The sequence below is a fragment of the Erpetoichthys calabaricus genome, chromosome 9 (genome assembly GCF_900747795.2).
Source record: "Erpetoichthys calabaricus chromosome 9, fErpCal1.3, whole genome shotgun sequence".
NCBI classification, from domain to species: domain Eukaryota; kingdom Metazoa; phylum Chordata; class Cladistia; order Polypteriformes; family Polypteridae; genus Erpetoichthys; species Erpetoichthys calabaricus.
Genome location: NC_041402.2, coordinates 18,456,103 through 18,480,608, shown reverse-complemented (window position 1 = coordinate 18,480,608; position 24,506 = coordinate 18,456,103). Strand labels below are relative to the sequence as shown.

Genomic DNA, 24,506 nt, shown 5'->3' with positions numbered 1-24,506 from the left:
AAAGCGAATCCGAAAAGATCGCGGACATGCTATAAGCGCCTGCCGTCGATGGGTGATACAAGGAACAAGGAACATTATAAATGTGCAGGGCACAGTACTACTTGGCCACGACCCTGCCTGACTGCTGTGTCTGTGTATAGGAGAGTGGCAGATCCCGCTACATAAATAACCGCGCTGTTGTTGTTTCAAGCTGAATAAAGCTGGTGTTGCTAAAGTACTGAGACTCAGCTTCGTGTTTTGGGGTGCGAGACGGGAACTCGCACGTCACAGCACACACGCGCGCATGCACACACACACACACAGAGTCACAATGCTGTAGTAAACAGTATACGCTTGTACGGATGTTGACTATATGAGTGAGGCACGCCGACTAGGAGAATAGGAGACGATTACCCACAATCCTGCATCGAGAGAGAGAGAGAAGAACCATCAGCTCAGTTGTGACCACATGACGCTCATCAGACAAAGCGTATACATACTAGATAGACAGATAGATAGACACTTTATTAATCCCAAGGGGAAATCTATTTATACTACTCGTATTGCAAGGCCTCGCTCGTTTATCAAGTCAAAATTTATTCAAAATTTTAGCTCGTCTTGCAAAACACCCGTAAACCAAGTTACTCACAAACCGAGGTTCCACTGTAGTCATCTTTTTCGGAAATGCACACAAGCCTGACATCTTGATGATGAAGAATGACATGTGTGCGAAAATGGTCAACAAATGCAGCCGTGGTCTGATCTGTGGACTGCACTACAGGTAAGTGGAAAATGAGAATTTTACACTCTAGTTTGAAATTTTGAATTGTATTTGATAATAATAATTAAATATTGACCTATATGAAGGGTAACTGTGGTAAATTCCTAGATAGAGGAATCACCATTTTAATGCCCAATCCAAAATTGGTTTTTGCCTTTCACCCGATGCTAGTGGTAGGGGCAGCACATGGATAGATAGATAGATAGATAGATAGATAGATAGATAGATAGATAGATAGATAGATAGATAGATAGATAGATAGATAGATAGATAGATAGATAGATAGATAGATAGATAGATAGATAGATAGATAGACAGATGATCCGACCGCTTCTCCTAAGCGTGCGTTCAGCCACCCTAATTCACAACGCGTGTGGCAGAGACGTGAAGTGGCAAAAGGACAGCTACTGTACAGGCTTTGAAATGATCGGGCAGCGAGACAAGCAGAACACACAGCTCACCAGCAGCAGATGATCCGATGGCATCTCCTTAGCATGCGTTCAGCCGCAACCCCTTCACAACACGAGCAGCGTTATACGTCCTGCGAGAAAGAGATGTAACCACACCCGGGGCCGGAAATATTGTTTATACAAAATTTTTAAAGTGAAAATAATGCATATGTAACAATTCCCATGAAAATAACAATCGTAAATCCAGTAAACCAAACCCGGGGGTGGGCGAGTGAAGCGAGCAGGGGGCACAGCCCCTAGTATATATAAAATCCAACATCTGTCTTTCTATCTGTCTGTCCACTTTTCATGAGAGAACTACTTAATGGATTTAGATCAGATTTTTCCTATAATTAGCTTGAACCGTCCGCTTGATTTTGATCTCATCGCTCTAAGTATCATAGTTTGCTTGCAGGAGCGACTTATTTGTGCGAATCTGAGAGAGACGCAGTGGGCCGAGGGGAGGGTGGGAGCCCTCCTCACTCACGCGCCAACCTCGGGGCATATCTTACATCCACTTAGCTAGCAAACAAGAGAACTACTTTTTATTTAGATTGGGCTTTTTTCTAAATTTTGCTTGAACATTCTGATTGATTTTGCAACTCTCATTGCACTAAGAATCATAGTTCACTTGCAGGAGCAATACATTCACACTAATCCGAGATAGAGGATGCGGGCCGAGGGGAGGGGGAAGCGTGACGTCAGGAGTAGGGAGCCGGGTGGGGCCCTACTCGCTGTCCTGTTTCACTTCTACGCGGGCGAAACCGCAATGGACGGCTAGTATTTAATAAGGAAAACTGTGGTGTCTTTCATGAAGCAAATGAACAAAAAACGAAAAGAGCTATAATGTTTCAGAATATCCTTGATGTAAATGTAAAGTATGATCATTTTAATAAAGGACACTTGGAAATGTATAAGAGTAAATAAAATTCCTGTTTGCAGAGCTGACCCCTTAATAAACCACTTGGACCCAAAATAAAATTGATCTGCCCTTGGGCCAGGATCTGTCCGACTCTATGCTAATCATTTCAAAGCATAGTAGGAGGCAGGCAAATGTCAACCATTTTGAGACAATACAGCACACTTCTTATCTTTGCTGCTTTCTGTTTTAACCTACATGTGTTTACTGAGATGTGCTGAACTCAGATGTGGTTGAACTCTGGGGGTCAATGCTCTTTACGGAGTGCACCTCCAGTGCTACACTTATGACCCACAGTGACTGATATGCAATACAAGCTCTGTTGGTGTTCACAGTAAACCTTACGTGGGAGAGCTGTGCCAATTCACTGGTGGCATACACGTCCTCATATTTCTGTTTAAACGTGTTTATTTTAAATTAAGTGTGCTGGTGAGACCAGCTTGACACAGATAAGAAGCTCTCAGAATTTTGCCATCCATAAAAGCAGTTGTTAGGAAAGATAAACACCACTGCTGCGCTCTCTCTATCTGTTTGTGGTTTTCCACAGTTGTGCATCTTGTTTGCTTTAATTGTCCTTGAGATGTATCTAGAACTTGATTGAAGCCCACCTGGGGTACACTGAACTGATTGAACATTGTTAGAGAGGTGCACACCTGTGTATATGAGGTCTCCCAATTCACACTGCCCATCAGGACAAAAACCAAGCCAAGCAGTCCAAAGAATCACTCTGTGAACCTCTGCAATCAAATTGTGGTGCGGTGCAGATCATGGAAAGGGGACAGAAACATTTGTGAAGGTTTGGGTGTTCTCAGGAATATGGGGGCCTCGAGAATTGTGGAACAGAAGAAGTTTGGAGCCACCAGGACTCAACCTAGAATTAGCTGTCTAGCCAAACTGAGTAACAGGGTAAGAAGGGTCATGGCAAGGAGGTGAGCAAGAACTCAATGGACAGAAGTACCAGAAGCCTTCTGCAGAGATTTATATTTACATTTACGAATTTGGCAGACGCCTTTATCCAAGGCAACTTACAACATTTATGATACAATTGGTTATCTAATTGAAGTACAGGCAGGTCAAGTGACTTGTTTGTGGTCACATAGTGTCAGTAGCAGGGTCTGAACCCACAAGGGTTTGAATTTCAAAACCTTAACCACTACACTTGTTGAAAACATGACCATCTCAGTAGCACTCCAACAATCAAGCGCAAAATGACTGCCTGCTTGGAATTTGCCAAATTTCGTGAATTTAAAGGAAGAAAAAAATTCTTTGATCTAAGAAGGCAAAAATTGAATCCTGCAGTCAGAACTCCAAGTACAGTACTTTGTCTATTGAAGACCCGGCACTGTGCATCACCTGCCTATAACCATCCATACAGTAAAACATGGCTGTTGTAAGGGAGACTGGTCAGACAGGGAAGGATGAATGAAGCCAAATATAGGCAACTATATACCCTAACCCTAACTTTATCAATAGCAAATGATATTGCAGGGTTACAGCAGAAGACATTAAAAAGGCACAAATGTATATATAACAAGAATTCTTATAATCTTAAGTATGCTAACAAGCTACAAATATACATAAAACAAGCTATATCTTAAAGTGATAACAAATGCAACACAAAACAAAATTGATATAAGGAACATATATTATATATAAATTTTGACAGACAGTGTGGTTTAGTGGTTTAGTACTGTGCATTTCAAAGGTTTTGGGTTCAAATCCCACTTCTGACACAATGTAGCCATGAGCAAGACACTTAACCTGCCTGTGCTTCAATTGAACAAACAACAGAAATGTATCAAATCATATCTTAGATGTTGTAAGTTGCATGGGATAAATATGTCAACACAAATAAATAAATTATATATATATATATATATATATATATATATATATATATATATATATATATATATATATATATATATATATATATATATATATATATATATATATACTGTATATATAAACAAAAATCTGCTATTCTAATTTGATTGGTTAGTTTGGCTTTAGTGACACAACGTAAGAAGTGCGACTTTCAGATGCACAAAGAAGAATGAAGGCGTAGCATATGCCTTAATTAAAGGATGAGTGTCTTTTTGTGTTTCCATCCAGTTGTTATGTCTCTGTCATTCCAAAAGATGGCACATCATAAACATTGTTAATAATAAAATGCATTGCAGGTGTCATTCCAACAGATGGGGCATCCCAAATATTAACACTTCTTTTATGAATCCCATACCAATCAGCACATAATAGAGATGTATGCTTGGTGCACTGTATTTTTTGGATTTCAACTCCTCTTAGACAGTTAGCACGGCCAGTATATATATATATATATATATATATATATATATATATATATATATATATATATATATATATATATATATATATATATGTGTGTGTGTGTATCCATCCATCCATCCAATCCCAGCCAACACAGGGCGCAAGGCAGGAAACAAACCCCGGGCAGGGCGCCAGCCCACTGCAGGGCGTGCACACACACACACCACACACACACACACACACACGCACACACACACACACACACACACCAAGCACACAATAGGGACAATTTAGGATTGGCAATGCACCTAACCTGCATGTCTTTGGACTGTGGGAGGAAACCGGAGTACCTGGAGGAAATCCATGCAGATACGGGGAGTGTATATGTATATATATATATATATACAGGTAAGTCTATAAATAAGTTTATATATACAGTATATAAACCCTTGAAAGAGATAAGGTTGTTAAAATATCATTTTTGTCTGTTACTTTATACCAGGGATCTCAAACTCCAGTCCTGGAGGGCACCAGCGGCTGCAGGTTTTCCTTCTTACTCTTTTCTTAATTAGTGAACCAGTTTTTGCTGCTCATTAACTTCTTTTGAATTCATTTCAATTGACTTGTTGTTGAAGACTCAGACCCAATAATTGTTTCTTTATTCTTAATTAGCAGCCAAACAACAATGAGATACAAAATGAACCAAAACATGAGCAGCAAACTGTGACGATTATACAATATCTGAAAATAAAAAAGAGGTGGAGGTCTCAAGAATGTTGATCTACTCAGGTCCACAAAACATTTAACAGCGCTCTTAGAAAAGTGAAAATCAACAATTTCTGAAGTGTATGTTATTGCACAATGAAAGCAGAAACAAGCCATGGAATTAAAGAACGAGTTTAATTAACAACAAGAATCAGTGCCTGATTAAGCAACTGGTTGGAGTGAAATTGGTTGGAGTTTGATGGCCTGACTTAGTTGGTCTTCTGTTGGCTCAGTCACTCATATTTCATTTCTGTTTAAGGAAAGACATGAAACAATTCAGAGGAATGATGAAGAAATTCTGGGGGACAAATCTTAAAAAATAAGTCAATTAAAATGAGCAAGAACAGGTCACTAATTAAGAAAAGGGTGAGAATGAAAATCTGCAGCCACTGTGATCATGTAGGACTCGAGTTTGGGATAACTGCTATAAGATATGCACAAGAATTGAACTTTTTTTTTTTGTCGCAGGTGACACCCTGTTAATTTAGCACATGATGGGGGAACAAATTTAAAAAAAAACAAGTCAATTAAAATGAACTCAAAAGAAGTTAATTAACAGCAAAAACAATTAGGAAAAGGGTGAGAATGAAAGCCACTGCGGCCCTCCAGGACTGAAGTTTGAGATCCCTGCTTTATACAAACATATTTATTTTCACTCTGACTTTTTAACTTAGCTTGTCATGTTATATTGATATTTATTTCTTGTTATGTCACTTTAAATTCCGTGGTTATATTTTTTAATTTCCTGCTTACTTTCTCCTACTTTTCTCAGATGGTTTAATTAATTATTTAATTAAAGGTTTATTTGAACTGCAGTTTACTTCTCACATTCCCAAATGACACTTGTGTTTGGGGAATTGTCAATTTTAAATTGCCCCCATGGATTAATAGGCCCTGTGATAGGTTGCCTCCCTGTCCATGGCTGTTTCTTTTCATTTTTTTTTTTTTGTTTTTCTTGTCCCCAGTGCTCCGGGGCAGGGATCTAGTCTGGTGACCCTGACATTTATTAAGTAAGTGTGAGAATGCTATGTTATGTTAAAATACTGAAGTGGATTTCTATATGAGTGCAGATATGAACTACAGTTGCATTGCCCTTCCACCATCATTAATAATAATACATTACATTTATATAGCGCTTTTCTCAGTACTCAAAGCGCTATCCACACAGGGAGGAACCGGCAAGCGAACCCACAATCTTCCACTGTCTCCTTACTGCAAAGCAGCAGCACTACCACTGCGCCACCTGTGAGGATCATTGACAAATAAATTAAAATAAAACATAAAAATGAACTAAGAGTAATTAAAGCTACACACCTTCTGATTCCATAATGATGAGGTGGACCCTCCACTCATTTAAACATTGTTCTCTTGTGAGGATAGTTCATACGTGTTTTAAACCAAAATTAAACTGATGTTAAGCTCAGTCCTGTTCATGTCATCAACACATACAACATGAATTTAAAAATCTCAAAACCACCATTCAAGTAGGCAACTAAAAGACAGTAGAGGTGCCCTCAGTGTCACCGTTTCCATGTTTAAGCTAAATCTGGAGTGAAGAGCAGGTCACCGAGGGCACACCAAACAGCTGCAAATGAAAAAATGAAGAATAGACTCATCCAACTTAGACAAGGCACTCAGGACTTGGGGGCTTGGCAAATAAAGATAAAGCTGTTTGTCTTAGAGGCGATGGAATCCTGCTAATGGTCTCACGGGGTACGCTTTGAACAAAATCATCAAAAACATCACCACGGGAATGGCAGTCTCAAGGTCCTTTTCTTTTCAAGTGAGGCCGAAATGTTCAAACAAAAACAGGACAAAAGAATCAAATTGTCACCGCTGACCCTTACAGCTTACACAGACCCAAAGTGCTGATAACAACATAATAGATAATTACACAGGAAGAAAATAAGATTGGAATAGAAAGGGGGTGCAAAAAAGAAAGACGCTTTCATCACATTCCCAAACACAACGTCGTTCGAGCGCCCTCATTATTTTGGTATATCAATAAATTACTAAATTAAAAAAAATGGCGATAAGAGGAAGATAAACTGCCTTCAGTCCTACTCAAAGGGTAACCGATTATAAAAAAACAAATCAAAATACAGCTTAACAGGCCATACAGCGCACTCCGAACATACTCAGACCCCTGCACTTTTTCTCACATTTTGCTACTTTGCCGCCTTATGCTCAAAATGATTTAAATTCATTTTTCCCCCCAATCAAACAACACTTAATACCCCAGGAATGACAAAGCAAAAATTGGATTTTAGAAATTCTTGCAAATTTATTCAAAATAAAAAAAGATTCAAAATGAAATCTCACATCCACGCAAATATTCCGACCCTTTCTTACGGCACTTGAAATTTGGCTCAAGTGCCTCCCATTCTATTTATTGATCGTTGTCACTGAAATGTTTCTAGACCCTTTTTTCTTGTCAGTTTTCAAATGACCGGTGTGGAAAATTAGGCGTGGTGGTGGCTCTGAGGCTAGGGATCTGCATCTGAATTGGAAGGTTGCCGGTTCGAATCCCGTAAATGCCAAAAGGGACTCCGTTGGGCCCTTGAGTAAGGCCCTTAACCTGCAATTGCTGAGTTCTTTGAGTAGTGAGAAAAGAATTATTATTATAACGGGGGCCGTGCCGCTCCCCCGAATCCGGACACAGGCAGACGGGCCACACAAGTGAAAAAGCAGCACACTTTTTTTATTCCTCTTCTTGCCCTTTTTAGCACACAGTGCACAAATCACCAACAAATAAGGTCAGTCCCTTCTCTCTCTTTCTTTGATTCTCTCTGTTTCTTCTCTCTGCCGCATCCACTTCTCTCCCAGCAAGCATTGTCCTCGTCCTCCCAACTCCGGCTCCTCGAATAAAGTGAGGTGGCCTCTTTTATTGTGCACCCAGAAGTACTCCAGGAGCACCCGGATCCTCTTCTGCCACCACTTCTGAGTGTGGTGGAAGTGCTGCAGTCCAGGCCTCCAGAACTGTCCAGGAACCCCTCTGGTGGTAGCCACAGGATCCAACAGGGTTGAGCTTCCAAGCTCCAAACCCGTGGTCCCGATGCAATCTTGGGGGGGTGCTTACTCTTAATATGTCCTCTCCCCTGGTCCCGGCCAGGCAGGGGTCTCAGCCGTCCGCCACACTGGACATAATGAAGAAAGGCACACGCCTGTCTATAGAAGGATCCACAGTCGAGTCAAAACCCAAGCCATGAGGTCGCAGGACCTGCCAGCAGAGCTTAAAGACAGCATTGTGTTGAGACACACATCTGCGGAAGGCAATGCTGAAGATTCCCAAGAGCACAAAGGCCTTCATGATTCTTAAAAGGGAGAAGATTCAAATAACCATCACTCTTCCTAGAGCTGGACACTGGCTGAATTGAGCAATCGAGGGAGAAGAGCTGTGGTGACCAGGAATCTGAACCGGAGAGAACCTGTGTTCCAAAACACTCCACTGATCTGCGCTTTATGACAGAGTGGCCAGACAGAAGCCTCTCCTCATTAAAAGAGACTTGGAGTTTACAAAATGGCACCTTAAAGATCTCCCACACTGTGAGAAACACGATTTTCTGCTGTGATGTGTTCAAATCATCTCTGCAATACCAGTCTAAAACATGGTGGTGACAGAATCATGCTGTGGATTAACTTCTTATTGGCAGGAACGAGAAGACTAGAAATGGTGACATTCTTAATGAAAACCTCCAGGGAATTCTGGACCTCAGACTGAGCTGAAGGTTCATCTTCTTAAGAACAAAGCAACACAGGAGTAGCTCAGAGACACCACTGACAATGCTATGAAGGGTGCAGCCAGAGCCCGAAACTTGAACCCAATCAAACATCTCTGGAGAGACCTGAATATAGCTGTCCACCAATTGTCTCCAGCCCACCTGACAGAGCACGAGAGATACTGCAGCGAAGAATGGCAGAAAATCCCCAAATCCTGATGTGTGAACCTAAGGAGACACCAGGCTGGAATCGCTGCCAAAGGGGCTTCAACTGAAAACTGAGTAAAGGGTCTGCATGCTTGTGTCAATGGGATATTTCGTTTTTATGTTTTTGTGAAATTTGCAAAAATTTCTAAATTCCTGTTTTCACTTTCTCTTTCTGGAATATTAAGTGTTGCTTGATGGGGAAAAATTAAATTTAAATGATTTTAGAACAAGGCTGCAACATAACACAATGAATAAAAAGTGAAGTGGTGTGAATACTTTCTGTATCCACTGTAGCTGTTTGCACTTTTAGTCACGTGTGCACCCAAGAACATTTATTGAAAAAAATACACAGGATACAATTTTGCTGTCTAGTAAAAATGTCAAATCCCAATGTAACACTGAATACTCTTTGAAAATATAAAATAAAGCATCTCTGATAAGTACAGTAGCATTTCAGATGATTGCCCTTACCTTGGTGGCAAGCGGTTGTCCAATTACAACTTGCACAGGACAATTCACTTTGTCTTGATGAGAAGCCACAGCATCAGATGCCCACTGATCGTGAAAACCTATCGGGGTGTACAGTCCACAGTCTCGAACACTCGTTCTTCTTTCAAAGTCTTCACATATCCCATCCCCTTCGTAGATGTAACACAAGCTGGGCTCACCTAAAAAATGGAAGACTCATTTAATTCAAACATATCATAGATTAAATATGTTTGTCAGAAGATTAAATATGTTTGTCAGAAGATTAAACATGTTTGTCAGAAACCTGTAGCAGTTTTAAGAAAAGCCTAGTAAACTACAGCCTAGTAGGCTCTGGAAATCAACACCACTGAAATGAGACATAGAAAACATATTAGACCAGGGGTCTAATTAGTGATCAGTTCTTACTGCTAATTAACTTCTTTTGAATTAATTTTAATTGACTTGCTCTTGAAATTTTTTGTTTGAAGGATCTGAAAGCATCCACACCTACATAGATAGATAGATAGATAGATAGATAGATAGATAGATAGATAGATAGATAGATAGATAGATAGATAGATAGATAGATAGATAGATAGATAGATGTGAAAGGTACTGTATAATAGATAGATAGATAGATAGATAGATAGATAGATAGATAGATAGATAGATAGATAGATAGATAGATAGATAGATGTGAAAGACACTGTATAATAGATAGATAGATAGATAGATAGATAGATAGATAGATAGATAGATAGATAGATAGATAGATAGATAGATAGATAGATAGATAGATAGATAGATAGATAGATAGATAGATAGATAGATAGATAGATGTGAAAGGCACTGTATGACAGATAGATAGATAGATAGATAGATAGATAGATAGATAGATAGATAGATAGATAGATAGATAGATAGATAGATAGATAGATAGATAGATGTGATAGGCACTGTATGACAGATAGATAGATAGATAGATAGATAGATAGATAGATAGATAGATAGATAGATAGATAGATAGATAGATAGATAGATAGATAGATGTGAAAGGCACTGTATGACAGATAGATAGATAGATAGATAGATAGATAGATAGATAGATAGATAGATAGATAGATAGATAGATAGATAGATAGATGCGAAAGATTCTTATGTGATATTGAATTTCAGAAATATTTTGTTAAAATTTTGCAAGAAAATTCAAAAATTGGCATGTGTCTCATTTTTTTTGACCACCCTGTATTAAGATAAATTTTTTTAATTGCACAAAATAGTACAAATCAAAATAAAACATGTATTTTGGCAACAATGAACCATTTTTGAGATGTAAAATATTTTAGTATTGAAGGAGTAGTTTCACTCCCTTAGTGTAGGAGTTTATATATACAGTAGGTATTGTAAGAAAAGGCGCTATATAGCACCCGACCTGACACAGATTGGACACGGGAGGCATGTGTAAAATAAACAAACTTTTATTTTTCTTCGTCTGTGGACTACGCCTTCGTTTATTTTGGCAAAGTTGTATTTCATTCTTGTTCTGTTTTGTTCTTGGTTTGCATGACACAGTAGGATGAATCACGGAATGATGACAAATGAAGAGCCAAAGAGTTGGGGGGACACCATGACCCAAAATATTTTAAGGCTTTTTAGCCAGAACAGAATGTCCCTAAGGACACGAGTCTCAGATTAGACTGGTTAAGATGGCGACGCTTCCTGTTAAGTACAGGCCAGGCAGGAAGAAGGGGGTCCATGGGGACGAACACCGGAAGTGACATCAGAGGTGCTCGGGTTGTCTGTAGAGGGATGAAGACAAGAGGCATTAGTATACACTGCCATCTTTTGGATCAATGTTGAATTACCACCACCAGAGCCTTTAAGCTGTCCCCAAGGCGCATGTGTCTGACAGATGGTAATTGCACATTACCTCTCAGTTAGATACACGTCTTGAATCTCGATTCTAGAATTTGTTGGCTTCTTTACCAAGGAGGCTATAGTGTCAGGTTTTGTTTTTACTTATTGAACTTCTTTCTGCATTTAACTTTTGAATGTTGGTTTTTTTACCTCGTCTTTTGGTTGCCTGATCATTTGACTTTCTCGGCTCTGACTGGGTTTTCCCTCTATTATGGTTATTACTTATGTTATCATCTTCTTTACTTGCAACTGTCCCTTGATACTCTGTATGTCATAACACAATTAGCATTGCTTACCAACAGACAGGCATGGGAAGGCTATGTTCAAACTGTATAGAAGAGGAGAGGCACATAGAGGAGACATTGACAGGGCCCGGATTCGAACCATCCTGGGACTATGAGGCAGCATCACTACTTACCACTCCACCCTGCTGTCCCTAATGCAATAAAACAACAGAATTTCTTTTAGGCACCGTAAACGAAATACATATCATATAAAATCATCCTCTAAATCGTCCTTTCCTATCAAATACAACCTTCTTTGTCTCTCCAAAGTGTCGTTTTTGGGATTTTCTGGCATTTGCTCTAACCTTAACCCTAATCCCAGTTTTCTACAAGCTCCGCATCTCAACCACAGGCAAAGTGTTGTCGTGGATACCAGTAAACATTAGTATCTGTCTACAGTTTACTTTTGTAATTGCTCTGAATGAATCAGCCAAACTAACGCTCCAACAAAATCAGAGGGTAACTTTGAACAATTACTGTTATTGCTTACTTGTTGCTACATTCTGTAATGGAAGAGATGAAGGGGCTTAACAGAGAGAGCTTAATCAGCCCCATTTTAGAGCTCTGTGCCTTGAGGCACACTGACAGTTTCATGTCAGTGATCTAATTTACAAATGTTAGGACTTTAATTGGTAAAACCTGCTGTGATGAGAGTGGAAGCCTACTGCTTCCTCTGGGAGTTAAACTAAATCAATCAGCTTGCAGGGAGGAAATTTTGATTGCCAAAAATCAAACATTAGAAGGAGGGAGAGAAATGAGTTAATCCAAATTAGAGACACTTAACAATGCTGTAAAGAAAATATAACTCAAAATGAAATTGGAGAAGTGTTAGAATTTTTTTTAGTATTACCAGTAACACCAGATGCCGGAGAACTAACCTCATCTCGTGTCTTCATTAAAGGAAACGCAGGTAGAAAGGCCAACAAGAAGTCAAGGTCAATTTATTCTATTATATCCCAGGAAAATATCCTCATTCCAGGCATCCATCACTTTTACACACATCCTCCAATAGAAAGTTTTCCATTGCAGTTTGCTTTTGGCATAATTTAGGAGATGATTCCTGTATGCCACTGGGCACACTTGATGGAGACTGGAATTATGTATATTTATTGCCCACGTTTTTCTTGTTTTTAGGGAAGGTAGTGACTGACTGATAGAGCAATTATTTCAGGAGGTGTTTTGGGAATTTATCAGTCACAATGATTCTGTGTTCTCCTTTAACCTTCCACAAGCCTCCCATTAAGACTGTGCACCTTCAACATCCATATATACAGTATAACCATATCATCTTTAATAAAATCCCTGTGTGCGTCCAGGTGTCCGTGTGTGTGTGTCTTCTGGTGAAGTGCGCATGCGCGGGGCACGGTGCGATGCGCGATATTGCTGTCAGAGAAAGTTACAGGCATTTTACGGAAATACAAACCAGTATTACTGCGAGAGGAAATTAAAGGTACACAATACAGTGACGCATATTACAGCCATATACAAGCCAGTATTACAGTCAGAGGAGATTAAAGGCATATTACCGACACGCACGCTTGTATTACTGCCAGAGAAAATTAAAGGTATATTACGGACGTACAAGCCAGCGGACGTACAAGACGGTATTACTGCCACAGAAAATTAAAGACACACAATACACGGCGGCAGCCCACGAAGAACGGTCAGCTCAGCAAGTAAACATCAACAAAAGAAAGGCTGAAAGACAAAGAAAAATACGACCAACAAAAAGAATGAGGTCAAAGTCCCTTGCCATTTAATATAGACTGTTCCTACTAATGTTCATGCACTACTGTTCTAGCGCCCGTTATTGTAACGGGCTAAATGACTAGTATATATATATATATATATATATATATATATATATATATATTGTGAGTGTCATGGAGGGCAGAGGAGCATCCTGGCTAGACGATGACATAACTTCTTACCAAGATGGAAGATGCCAGAGGATGGACGAGCAGAACCCACAGGCCAGGAGCGTGTCTCAGCTTGGACACACACAGGGTTTTATGGGAAGTGTAGTCCAAAAATGCAGCCCTGTCAGGTTCCCTGGGTGAGACGACTCCAGCAGACCACTGCCACCTAACATATGGGAGATGGAACTGCTCCTGGCCTCTGGCTTCTATTCGTCCATCCCCAGGTACCTTTCGTCATGCCATCTCTCCATGGCACACACAATATGTGGGGGGTCCCAAAGATTCCCAGAATTGGTCAATAGCACAGGAGTAGGGTTTAGTTATCAACTATACTGCTAGGCATCGCATGTCTTGTTAGTCAGTCTGTCAAGTGGCATTGTGCTGAGTTGATTGAGATGTGTATTTCTGTCATTTATTTTGCAGTGGTGCACGTGACTTTGTTGATTGCTTTTTTAACACGTGCCACGCACGTATGCATGGGGGGCAGCTAAAGGGCCTGACTGAGGGTAATTGCATGCCAGACCAGGGGGTGGCGGAGTTTACTGATCTTTTCTATCTTTTCACTGCAGACCGATTACGGGAAATTCTGCCTGGTCCCGATGACAAAACTTCTGGTTTCCAGGCCCAATGACATCACTTCCAGTTCTGGTCCTGGTGACCTCACTTCCCCTTCCAGCCCTGATGACCTCACTTCCTCTACTTTTCCTTAAAACCACCATCTTTGCCTCATCAAGACAGTTCTGTTTTGGACTTAAACCTGTACACAATTTAACTATTTTGCAGCCAGGAAAAATTATTCGGGTAGTTAACCCAAATCTTTTTGTGGCTCTTTGTTTCGTCTTTGACACATGCTGAATAAAGCATGTGAGGTCAAATCAAACATCAAGAACAGAATGATCACATTTTTTTCTACATTAATTGGTTTGTTACTAAAGAGTTTCCTCATGGACAGACTGCTAATCCGTGACATTACATTGAACTGCTGAGGCATCTGCTGGAAAGAATCAGGAAATAAAATGTCCAGAGCACTGGCATTCGCAAAACTGCATTATGTACCACGACAGCACACCTGAATGAGAAGCTAAATCATGACATACCTGAAGGAAAACCCTTAACAATCTTTAACACTAGAATTACCAGAGCCTACGAAAAAACTCGTAAATCCGTTCCACCTTAAATCGCGTCTTAAATCCGTTTGCACATCTCCGCCAGTGGAGTTTTAGAGTGGAAATAATATAGCATTATTTGGAATACACGCATTTCATGTGTGGTCCATTTCTATAGTAGGCTGTGCAAACACATTTTTAAAACAGAAACGTTTTTCATATTCTAATAGTAAATGACAAAATGTAGGCATAAACTATATAACGTATGAAGCCTGAAGTCCATATATCAAAGAAACACTTTCACAAAAGGTACAAATAAGAGAACACGTGCGCTTTTATTCAAAAATATAACTGCACAAAAAAAAAAAAAGCCGCGTTAGCATGCCACATTGATACTCTTACTACGACTGCTGTGGTGGTGTAATGGTATCAGTTCCTGACTGGGAAACAGAGGGTGGTGAGTTCGATCCCGCATGGCTCCACTTTGAGAAGTGAACTACTCTTATTCTTACAATTTTAGAATAACAACATAAATTTGATTTCAGTCTGTAACAGCCGGTGTAACTTATGATACTGGTAAAGGTTAGCTTTTTTTTTTTTTTTTAATTCACTTTTCATTCTCGCAGTCGCATTCAGAATCAATCCATACAACCCCATCTGACACAGCTGTTTTCACATAAATAAAAGTGCACTTTTATTCAAGACTATAACCGAAGAATAAAGAAAGCAAGTTACAGTTGGTGGTTGCTACGACAGCTTGCGTGGTGCAATGTTAAGAACTGCTGATTTCCGATCCGTGCTATATAAAATCATCACATTCAAATATTAACAGTTCCCACACACCCAAGGTCCGCCATTCCTACATTTACGACATGTGTACTTGTTGCAGTGTACACACCTCTCTGTGCTATGGTTCCTATTACAGTGAATGAGCACCTGACACTGTACTTTCTTCCCTGGGGGAAGCTGAGGTCTTAGAACGGAAGTTTGTTGATGCTGTATCTTCTTTTCTTTTTCCATTGCCTTTTCCTGTAAGAAGCAACAACAAAGTTCCTCTGCAAGGTGAGCCATGAACACTCTTCTTTTCTCAGTGGACCCCGTGCATGCCTTATACAGTACGTGTGCGTTCATCGCTGCTAGGTGAAGGATGTTGTAGAACACAGCAACCGGCCACCTGCGTGTTCCTGTTCGCACTGAATAACAGCATACAGCAACATGTGGGGACTGGCAGGAACACTCAATAACACTGAATAAAAAGAAAATCAAGTGACGGTGAGATACGAAGAAGGCAGCTTCGCCAGCGTTTGTGTGTCAGAACCCTTTTGGGGGGGGGGGGCGTTAGTATGCATCGTGGTACACTGCAGAGCGTCTTTATGTGAAAACAGCTGTGTCAGATGGGGTTGTATGGATTGATTCTGAATGCGACTGCGAGAATGAAAAGTGAATTAAAAAAAAAAAAAAAAAGCTAACCTTTACCAGTATCATAAGTTACACCGGCTGTTACAGACTGAAATCAAATTTATGTTGTTATTCTAAAATTGGGGTGGCATGATGGCGCAGTGGGTAGCGCTGCTGCCTCGCAGTTGAGTGATCTGGGGACCTGGGTTCGCTTCCCGGGTCCTCCCTGCGTGGAGTTTGCATGTTCTCCCCGTGTCTGCGTGGGTTTCCTCCGGGCGCTCCGATTTCCTCCCACAGTCCAAAGACATGCAGGTTAGGTGGATTGGCGATTCTAAATTGGCCCTAGTGTGTGCTTGGTGTGTGGGTGTGTTTGTGTGTGTCCTGCAATGGGTTGGCACCCTGCCCAGGATTGTTTCCTGCCTTGTGCCCTGTGTTGGCTGGGATTGGCTCCAGCAGACCCCTATGACCCTGTGTTTGGATTCAGCGGGTTGGAAAATGGATGGATGGATTCTAAAATTGTAAGAGTAAGAGTAGTTCACTTCTCAAAGTGGAGCCGTGCAGAATCGAACTCACCACCCTCTGTTTCCCAGTCAGGAACTGATACCATTATGCCACCGCAGCGGTTGTAGTAAGAGTATCAATGTGGCATGCTAACGCGGCTTTTTTTTTTTTGTGCAGTTATATTTTTGAATAAAAGCGCACGTGTTCTCTTATTTGTACCTTTTGTGAAAGTGTTTCTTTGATATATGGACTTCAGGCTTCATACGTTATATAGTTATTGCCTACATTTTGTCATTTACTATTAGAATATGAAAAACGTTTCTGTTTTAAAAATGTGTTTGCACAGACTACTATAGAAACGGAACACACATGAAATGCGTGTATTCCAAATAATGCTATATTATTTCCACTCTAAAACTCCACTTCAATCCCAGATAATCAAATCAAGGCAAGGCATGAGCTAGGAGAAGTTCATTCTAAGTCGGTGGGGGGATGGAATAGCTGGCTGCTAGTAGCTTGTGTTTATCAGCACATTTAGATGACAAAAGACTCTGGCGGAGATGTGCAAACGGATTTAAGACGCGATTTAAGGTGGGACGGATTTACGAGTTTTTTCGTAGGTTCTGGTAATTCTAGTGTTAAGGAGAATCTGGATGAGATACTGGGGCAGCTTAGCTACCAGCAAAACAAATAATCTTGACGAACAGAATGGTCTCCTCTCATCTGTCAAGTTTGTAACATTCTTACGTTATCCTGCAAAGTGTTTTTGACCAAAAACAATGGGGCTGATGCTTCACATCGCCCATACTCACCAGATCTCACTCTCTGCGACTTTTTTTTTTGGACTCCGAAATTGAAATTGAGACTGAAGAGAGGACATGCACAAAAATATTAGATACAGTAACAAAATGGGTAACAGGACATGTTTCCAGGAATGGAAGAAGCACTGACATCTCGAAGGAAGTATTTTGACAGTAACTAAAAGGAACTTGCAATAAGTTCTATAAAAAAGGTCATTTTTAACAGTTTAGAGAATTTTTGGGTCTACCATGATACATTAGTATACTGTATCTCTATATATCTAAAATCCAACGTCTGTCTGTTCGCTTTTCACGAGCGAACTACTTAACAGATTTAGTTCACTTGCAGTACTGTATTATTTGCGCGCATCTGAGAGAAAAGCAGTGGACTGAGGGGAAGGGGGCAGGGCCCTCCTCACTCACACGCCAATCCTTGGGGCGTACCTTACCTCCGCTTAGCCAGCAAACAAGAACACTACTTAACGGATTTAAATCGGATTTTTTTCTAGTTTGCTTAGTTTGGCGAAGGGGATGGGATCCAAACTGTTAAATTAGAAATAGCAGGTCACACACGTATAATGCTTAACTACCTTTTTTTATTAACATCCACACCAACCACAAATACCTCAGTCTTCCTCCTACCACCCCCCACATTCGCTTCTGCACAGACATCACAGCTCCTCCTCCAGCAAGCTTTGTCCTCCTCCTCCCAACTCATGGAGTACCAGCTGCAACCAAGGGCTCAGCAGTACCTGCAACACCTCCTGGCGGCACCCACAGAAAACCAACAGGGCTGCTCCAAACTGCAACTCCCATGAAGCCCTGTGGGTGTCCGAGGCACCGCTGCTACCCGGGGTGGGGGCTGCTATCTAGCATGACGGGAGAGGCAATGCCCTGCATACACTCTCACTCCCGGTCCTTCCAATTCATAGGTGTCCCGGCCAGGCATGGGTCCCGGTCATCCGCCACACTGGATAAAAGCTAATATGGAAGCTCTAAAAAATTATTTGAAGTTAATATTTATTTTCTTCCCTTGCAGCCTTTGAAAGATAGTTATGGAGAGAATTCTAACAGTTAGGTCTTGCCATCAGCAATCCGACAAAGACCAGGATAAAGTAGCAGATAAACTCTCCAAGCAAGCTGCAAATGTTTTTGAACCCAAATAACCTCCAAAAAAAAAGCAGAACAAAAGTGGTATTAATGTGAGGAAGTATATTGTGGCAGTTTCTTCTATGGCAACAAATCTAGAACATCCAAGTCTACAGGTCAAAGGGTTAAAGTACTTCAGTTTCCTGATTACAACATGGTTCAGATTTATGTGGTGTTGGAGAAGGTTTTAAATCACTGGCCCCAGACTTGAATACAAAGAGATGTTTGACTTAACTAGTTTGTGAGGAGTCACAAAGGGACCATTGTTAAATGTTCACAGTTATTCTCCTTAGGGAGATGTTCTTCTGTCTACTCCTCTTTACTCAAAGAGTGCATCTGCAAAACATCATTTTACAGGTGCTTCCGAGATAAACAAGCAGGCATTTTTTTTCTGTTTGAATTATATTGGCTTTTCTTATTTTACTTTTGGATTTCAAATAGAGACTCAAATTAAATTTCGCTTGTTGTCGTTCCTTTTAGTCATTTTACTCTTTACAGAATTCAGCAAAACCAGCGAAACAAAGAAAAGAATATCCAGAGAAACTAAAGAAGCTGAACAGCTCTGTGACTGTTCAATGCGTGTCTGTATTGGTTTTTGAGAACTTCAACATTCCCCCCCAGAGTGATGCATGCTGGGATTCTTCAGTACCCTAAGTTCAAAGTCTGGGTGATGCCTTGTGCCCAAAATCTACCTGATTATAGGGTGTTTATTCAGTATTGTCACGTGTATACAGTCGGGGCCAATAGTTTTGAGAATGACACGTGTTGGTTTTCACCAAGTTTGCTGCTTCATTGTTTTTAGATCTTTTGTCAGATGTTTCTATGGTATACTGAAGAAGAATTACAAGCATTTCATAAGTTTCAATGGTTTTTATTGACAATTACATTAAGTTTATGCAAAGAGTGCATATTTTCAGTGTTGGCCCTTCTTTCTTTTTGAAGACCTCTGCAATTCACCCTGGCATGGGGTCAATCAACTTCTGGGCCCAATCCTGACTGATGGCAGCCCATTCTTGCACAATCAAGGCTTGGAGTTTGTCAGAATTGATGGGTTTCTGTTTGTCCACCCACCTCTTAAGGATTGACCACAAGTTCTCAATAGGATTAAGGTCTGGGGAGTATCCTGGCCATGGACTCAAAATTTTGATGTTTTGTTCCCTGAGCCACTTTAGTTATCACTTTTGCCTTTTGGCCTGGTGCTCCATCATGCTGGATTGTTCATTGTTGGTCACCAAACCGTTCTTGGATGGTTGGGAGAAGTTGGTCTCAGAGGATGTTTTGGTCCCATTCTTTATTCATGGCTGTGTTCTTAGGTAAAATTGTGAGTGAGCCCACTACCTAGGCTGAGAAGCAACTCCACAGATGAATGGTCTCAGGATGCTTTACTGTTTGCATGACACAGGACTGATGGTAGCGCCGCTCACCTTCTCTTTTTTCTGTATGCCCCAAACAATCAGAAAGGGGATTCATCAGAGAAAATGACTTGACCCCTGTACCTGTCCCCTGTACCTTTTGCAGAATATTAGTCTGTCCCTGATGTTTTGCTTGGCTTCTTTGCTGCCCTTCTTGACACCCACCAGGCCATCCTCCAAAAGTCTTCACCTCACTCACACCTGCCTGCTGCCATTCCTGAGCAAACTTTGCACTGGTGGTGTCCCGATCCCGATCCATGAATAAAGAATGGGACCAAAACATCCTCCCAGAGCAACTTCTCTCAACCATCCAAGAACGGTTTGGTGACCAACAATGAACAACCCAGCATGATGGAGCACCGGGCCAAAAGGCAAAAGTGATAACTAAAGTGGCTCGGGGAACAAAACATCGAAAATTTGGGTCCATGGTCAGTATCTCCCCAGACCTTAATCCCATTGAGAACTAGTGGTCAATCCTCAAGAGGTGGGTGGACAAACAGAAAGCCACAAATTCTGACAAACTCCAAGCATTGTGAATTTCCCCTTGGGGATTAATAAAGTATCTATCTATCTATCTATCTATCTATCTATCTATCTATCTATCTATCTATCTATCTATCTATCTATCTATCTATCTATCTATCTATCTATCTATCTATCTATCTATCTATCTATCTATCTATCTATCTATCTATCTATCTATCTATCTATCTATCTATCATTGATGATGCAAGAATGGGCTGCCATCAGTCAGGATTGGGCCCAGAAGTTGATTGATTGCATGCCAGGCTGAATTGCAGAGGTCTTGAAAAAGAAAGAAGGGCCAACACTGCAAATATTGACTCTTTGCATAAACTTAATGTAACTGTCAGTAAAAGCCTTTGAAACTTATGAAATGTTTGTAATTATACTTCAGTATACCATAGAAACATCTGACAAAAGATCTAAAAACACCGAAGCAGCATACTTTGTGAAAATCAATACTTGTGTCATTCTCAAAACTTTTGGCTACGACTGTAGTACAGAAGATGGAAGCACAGGAAGCACTTCTTTACACAAAAAGTCGTGAGCCTCTGGAATGAACTACCGAGACATGGAGTTGAAAGAGAAACCTTGACAATGTGTAAGAAGTTTTTAGATGAGAAGTTGGGATAGCTAAGCTATTAGCCCTAAAAAATGGCTTCATGGACTGAATGGTCTCCTCTCGTCTGTCACATTTCTTATGTTTCTATAAACAACTTCAAGTTCACTTCTTGCCTGTGTGTCACTGTGTGACTCTGAGCAAGTCATTTGATTGTGCTCCAAAAGTGAAAATGACCTGAAAACAGTCGCAATATATCCTGGCACTGCTAAAATGCCTTGGATGAAGGCATCCATAAATAAATGAAGAACAAATTCAATCAATTACACAAACGTAATGTCCAGTGGAAGTGTTATATGGAGATCTTCCCTACCTTCTGCGCCAAGTACATACATGGCAAAGACTCTAAACTGAGTGGGTTTACCCACCAATCCAAGGTTACAGCGTCACGGCATTGACTTACATGGCCAACTTACTGTGGGAGCTTAACCCACAGAAAGACCATGTAAACATGCAGAGTCCGATATGCAGGCGGCTAAAAATATTGACGCAGATTTTAAGCGGACAGAGCAGTCAGCAGTCTCGTGTGAATTACAATGCTCCTCGTGCTCACACCACTTACTGGATTAAAATGGACCCCACCACCTTTGGTGCAGTATATGAAAGGGGTAATCCATTGCAATGTGTTCTGTGCAGGGGCAAAGCATGACTCAGAACTCTGAGAGATACACATAGACGTGTTCTTAGATTGCTCCTGGCAAAGTAGCTGTTTTAAATCAGCGCCGTTTTTTTTGTGGATCCATTTGTGGGTGGGCATCATTCTCAATGACACTTGGCCACGACAGTTGAAGCAGACAGCAAATACAGCTGATGGATTCAGCTGATCTTAAACAACCTCACTCGCTGGCCCACTATGAGTTACAATAAAAATAAAAATTGGTCTGTGCTCACTTAACTGTCATTTTTCTTCTTAATAAATCACTAATCACCTCCTGAAGTAAGCATTTGTGAATTCCACAGTCAGGCAGGAAGCAAATTTGCCAGATATCATCTTATTGTTGTAAGTGTTATTTCCCAGTGATGAACAATGTCATTTACCTAGGAGAGTGAAATGAGGAATATCCTCAGACGTGAGGACATCAGGAAGAATTAAATCTCGACATAGCCTAAAATATTACTCAAAACATATCCTCTTTTCCTGTTTTTCAGACAGACATGGTGATTGACACCTTATTAGTAGCTGTGTGGCATGCAACTCTCACAGTCCTGGCTGATCTGAAGCCTAGAGGAAATGTTTGTGCTTAGACATCCGTTCCTCTTTCCAAGCACCATTCAAAAATGTGCATTTTATATATATATATATATATATATATATACACATACAGTATATAAATACGTGTGTGTGTTGCCCTGCGGTGGGCTGGCACCCTGCCCGGGGTTTGTTTCCTGCTTTGCGCCCTGTGTTGGCTGGGATTGGCTCCAGATGACCCCGGTGACCCTTTAGTTAGGATGTAGCGAGTTGGATAATGGATGGATGGATATATATGTATGTGTGTGTGTCTGTTTTTTTATATACTGTATACACTAGACATTAAGCCCATTACAATAACGGGTGCTAGAACAGTATTCCATAAACATTAGTAGGAACAGTCTATATTAAATGGCAAGGGAACTTTTACCTCATTAAAGTTTTTCCATAAAATGCCTGTAATTTTCTCTGACAGTAATACAGGCTTTGCTGTCCGTAATATGCACCTGGAGCACTTCTGGGTGTCTTATAAAAGGAGCCAAAGTAGGGAGAAGAAAGACAAAATTTGCCGGGAGGAGTGGAGGAGAAGAGAAGGAAGGAAGAAAGAAAGAGAAAAGGAGAAAAATTGTGTTGTGTGCTGGGGACTGTGTTGTGCTTGTGGGGAATGGGAAGGTGTTTGCCACAAGAGAAATTCGTGTCTACTACTCTTGTGCCTCCTGTGTCTGTCTGTGTTGGGATTGGCTTCACAATATATACAAAAAAGTGCAATGGTGATGTTTTTATGTCACGTTTTTATGTCACATTTTTTGTCACACTTTAAATCGGGCATATTTTAAAACCTACATATATACATTTGGTATCATTCTTTTCAGAATTTATCGGACTTTGATGTGATGTTGTTAGATTTTCAGATTCTTATTCTGTTTTTAAATTATAAACTAAAATATCAAGAAAGTCGTGGTTTTTAAAATCAAGAAAGTTTACATGGTCAAAGTGTAAACTTTCTTTCACAGGAACAAACTATTAAAGAAAATGATCTGTTCATAACACCAATATTTGTATTTAGGTGTTTTAGTTAGCTGAAGGTCGAGTTATGATGACCCATTGCATACCACTTTAGATTTCATATGAATTTTCCTGTTATTTAAATGAGTCATTTTTTTATCTATAAGAATGTCCGTTAAAACAAATGGATCATTTATTTAGTCTCTTATAAATAATCATTCCTTAGAAGGCTGGTGTCCTTCAACATACTGCAATAAGATGCTGCAGATGTTCTATCAGACGGTTGTGGCGAGCACCCTCTTCTACACGGTGGTTTGCTGGGGAGGCAGCTTTAAGAAGAAGGACGCCTCACGCCTGGACAAACTGGTGAGGAAGGCAGGCTCTATTGTTAGCATGGAGCTGGACAGTTTGACATCTGTGGCAGAGCGACGGGCGCTCAGCAGGCTCCTATCAATTATGGAGAATCTACTGCATCCACTAAATCAGTGGCGACTGCTCTAAGACTAGAAGGGAAGCTCCGCTTCCTCTACCATGTCAGAAAATAAATACTCATATATGCACTGTCGTATTTATATTGGTTTTAATAAAAGTGAGCTAGAACGCGTTCAACTTCATGATTAGCTCGTTCAGAAACAGGTATTTATTGTAGATTGTTTGACGCGATTTTCTTGTCATACATTTCCGTGCAGCACAGCGCGTTAAACCCTCCTGAAGCCCAGCTTCACTGGAGCTCTATGGGCAAGCACAGAGGAGCTTTTTTTACTGCAGAAAAGCTGGACGGTAATTGGATAAATGCACCAAAATCGTCACTTCCAGGGAAGCTCAGCGTTACGTTAACATTATACAAAGTTATTGTCTGTTTTTACCTGCATTGTTTTATCAATCTTTAATTTAATATTGTTTTTTTGTATCAGTATGCTGCTGCTGGAGTATGTGAATTTTCCCTTGGGATTAATAAAGTATCTATCTATCTATCTATCTATCTATCTATCTATCTATCTATCTATCTATCTATCTATCTATCTATCTATCTATCTATCTATCTATCTATCTATCTATCTATCTATCTATCATTGAGCATAGTGGACCTCAGTTTAATGGGAATACTC

At 40.4% G+C, this 24,506-nt stretch overlaps 1 protein-coding gene across 2 annotated transcripts in view; it reads right to left on the bottom strand.

Moving 5' to 3' along the window:
* Positions 1 to 24,506, bottom strand: part of pappaa (pregnancy-associated plasma protein A, pappalysin 1a) — an 803,024-nt gene that overhangs the window by 304,634 nt on the left and 473,884 nt on the right. For both annotated transcript variants that reach the window (XR_007935844.1, XM_028809181.2), the window contains exon 10: positions 9,580 to 9,776. Coding sequence is in view for 1 of the 2 variants with exons in the window: in XM_028809181.2 (XP_028665014.2) it covers positions 9,580 to 9,776 (197 nt within the window). In the remaining variant the exon portion in view is untranslated. The remainder of the gene's footprint in view (positions 1 to 9,579; positions 9,777 to 24,506) is intronic.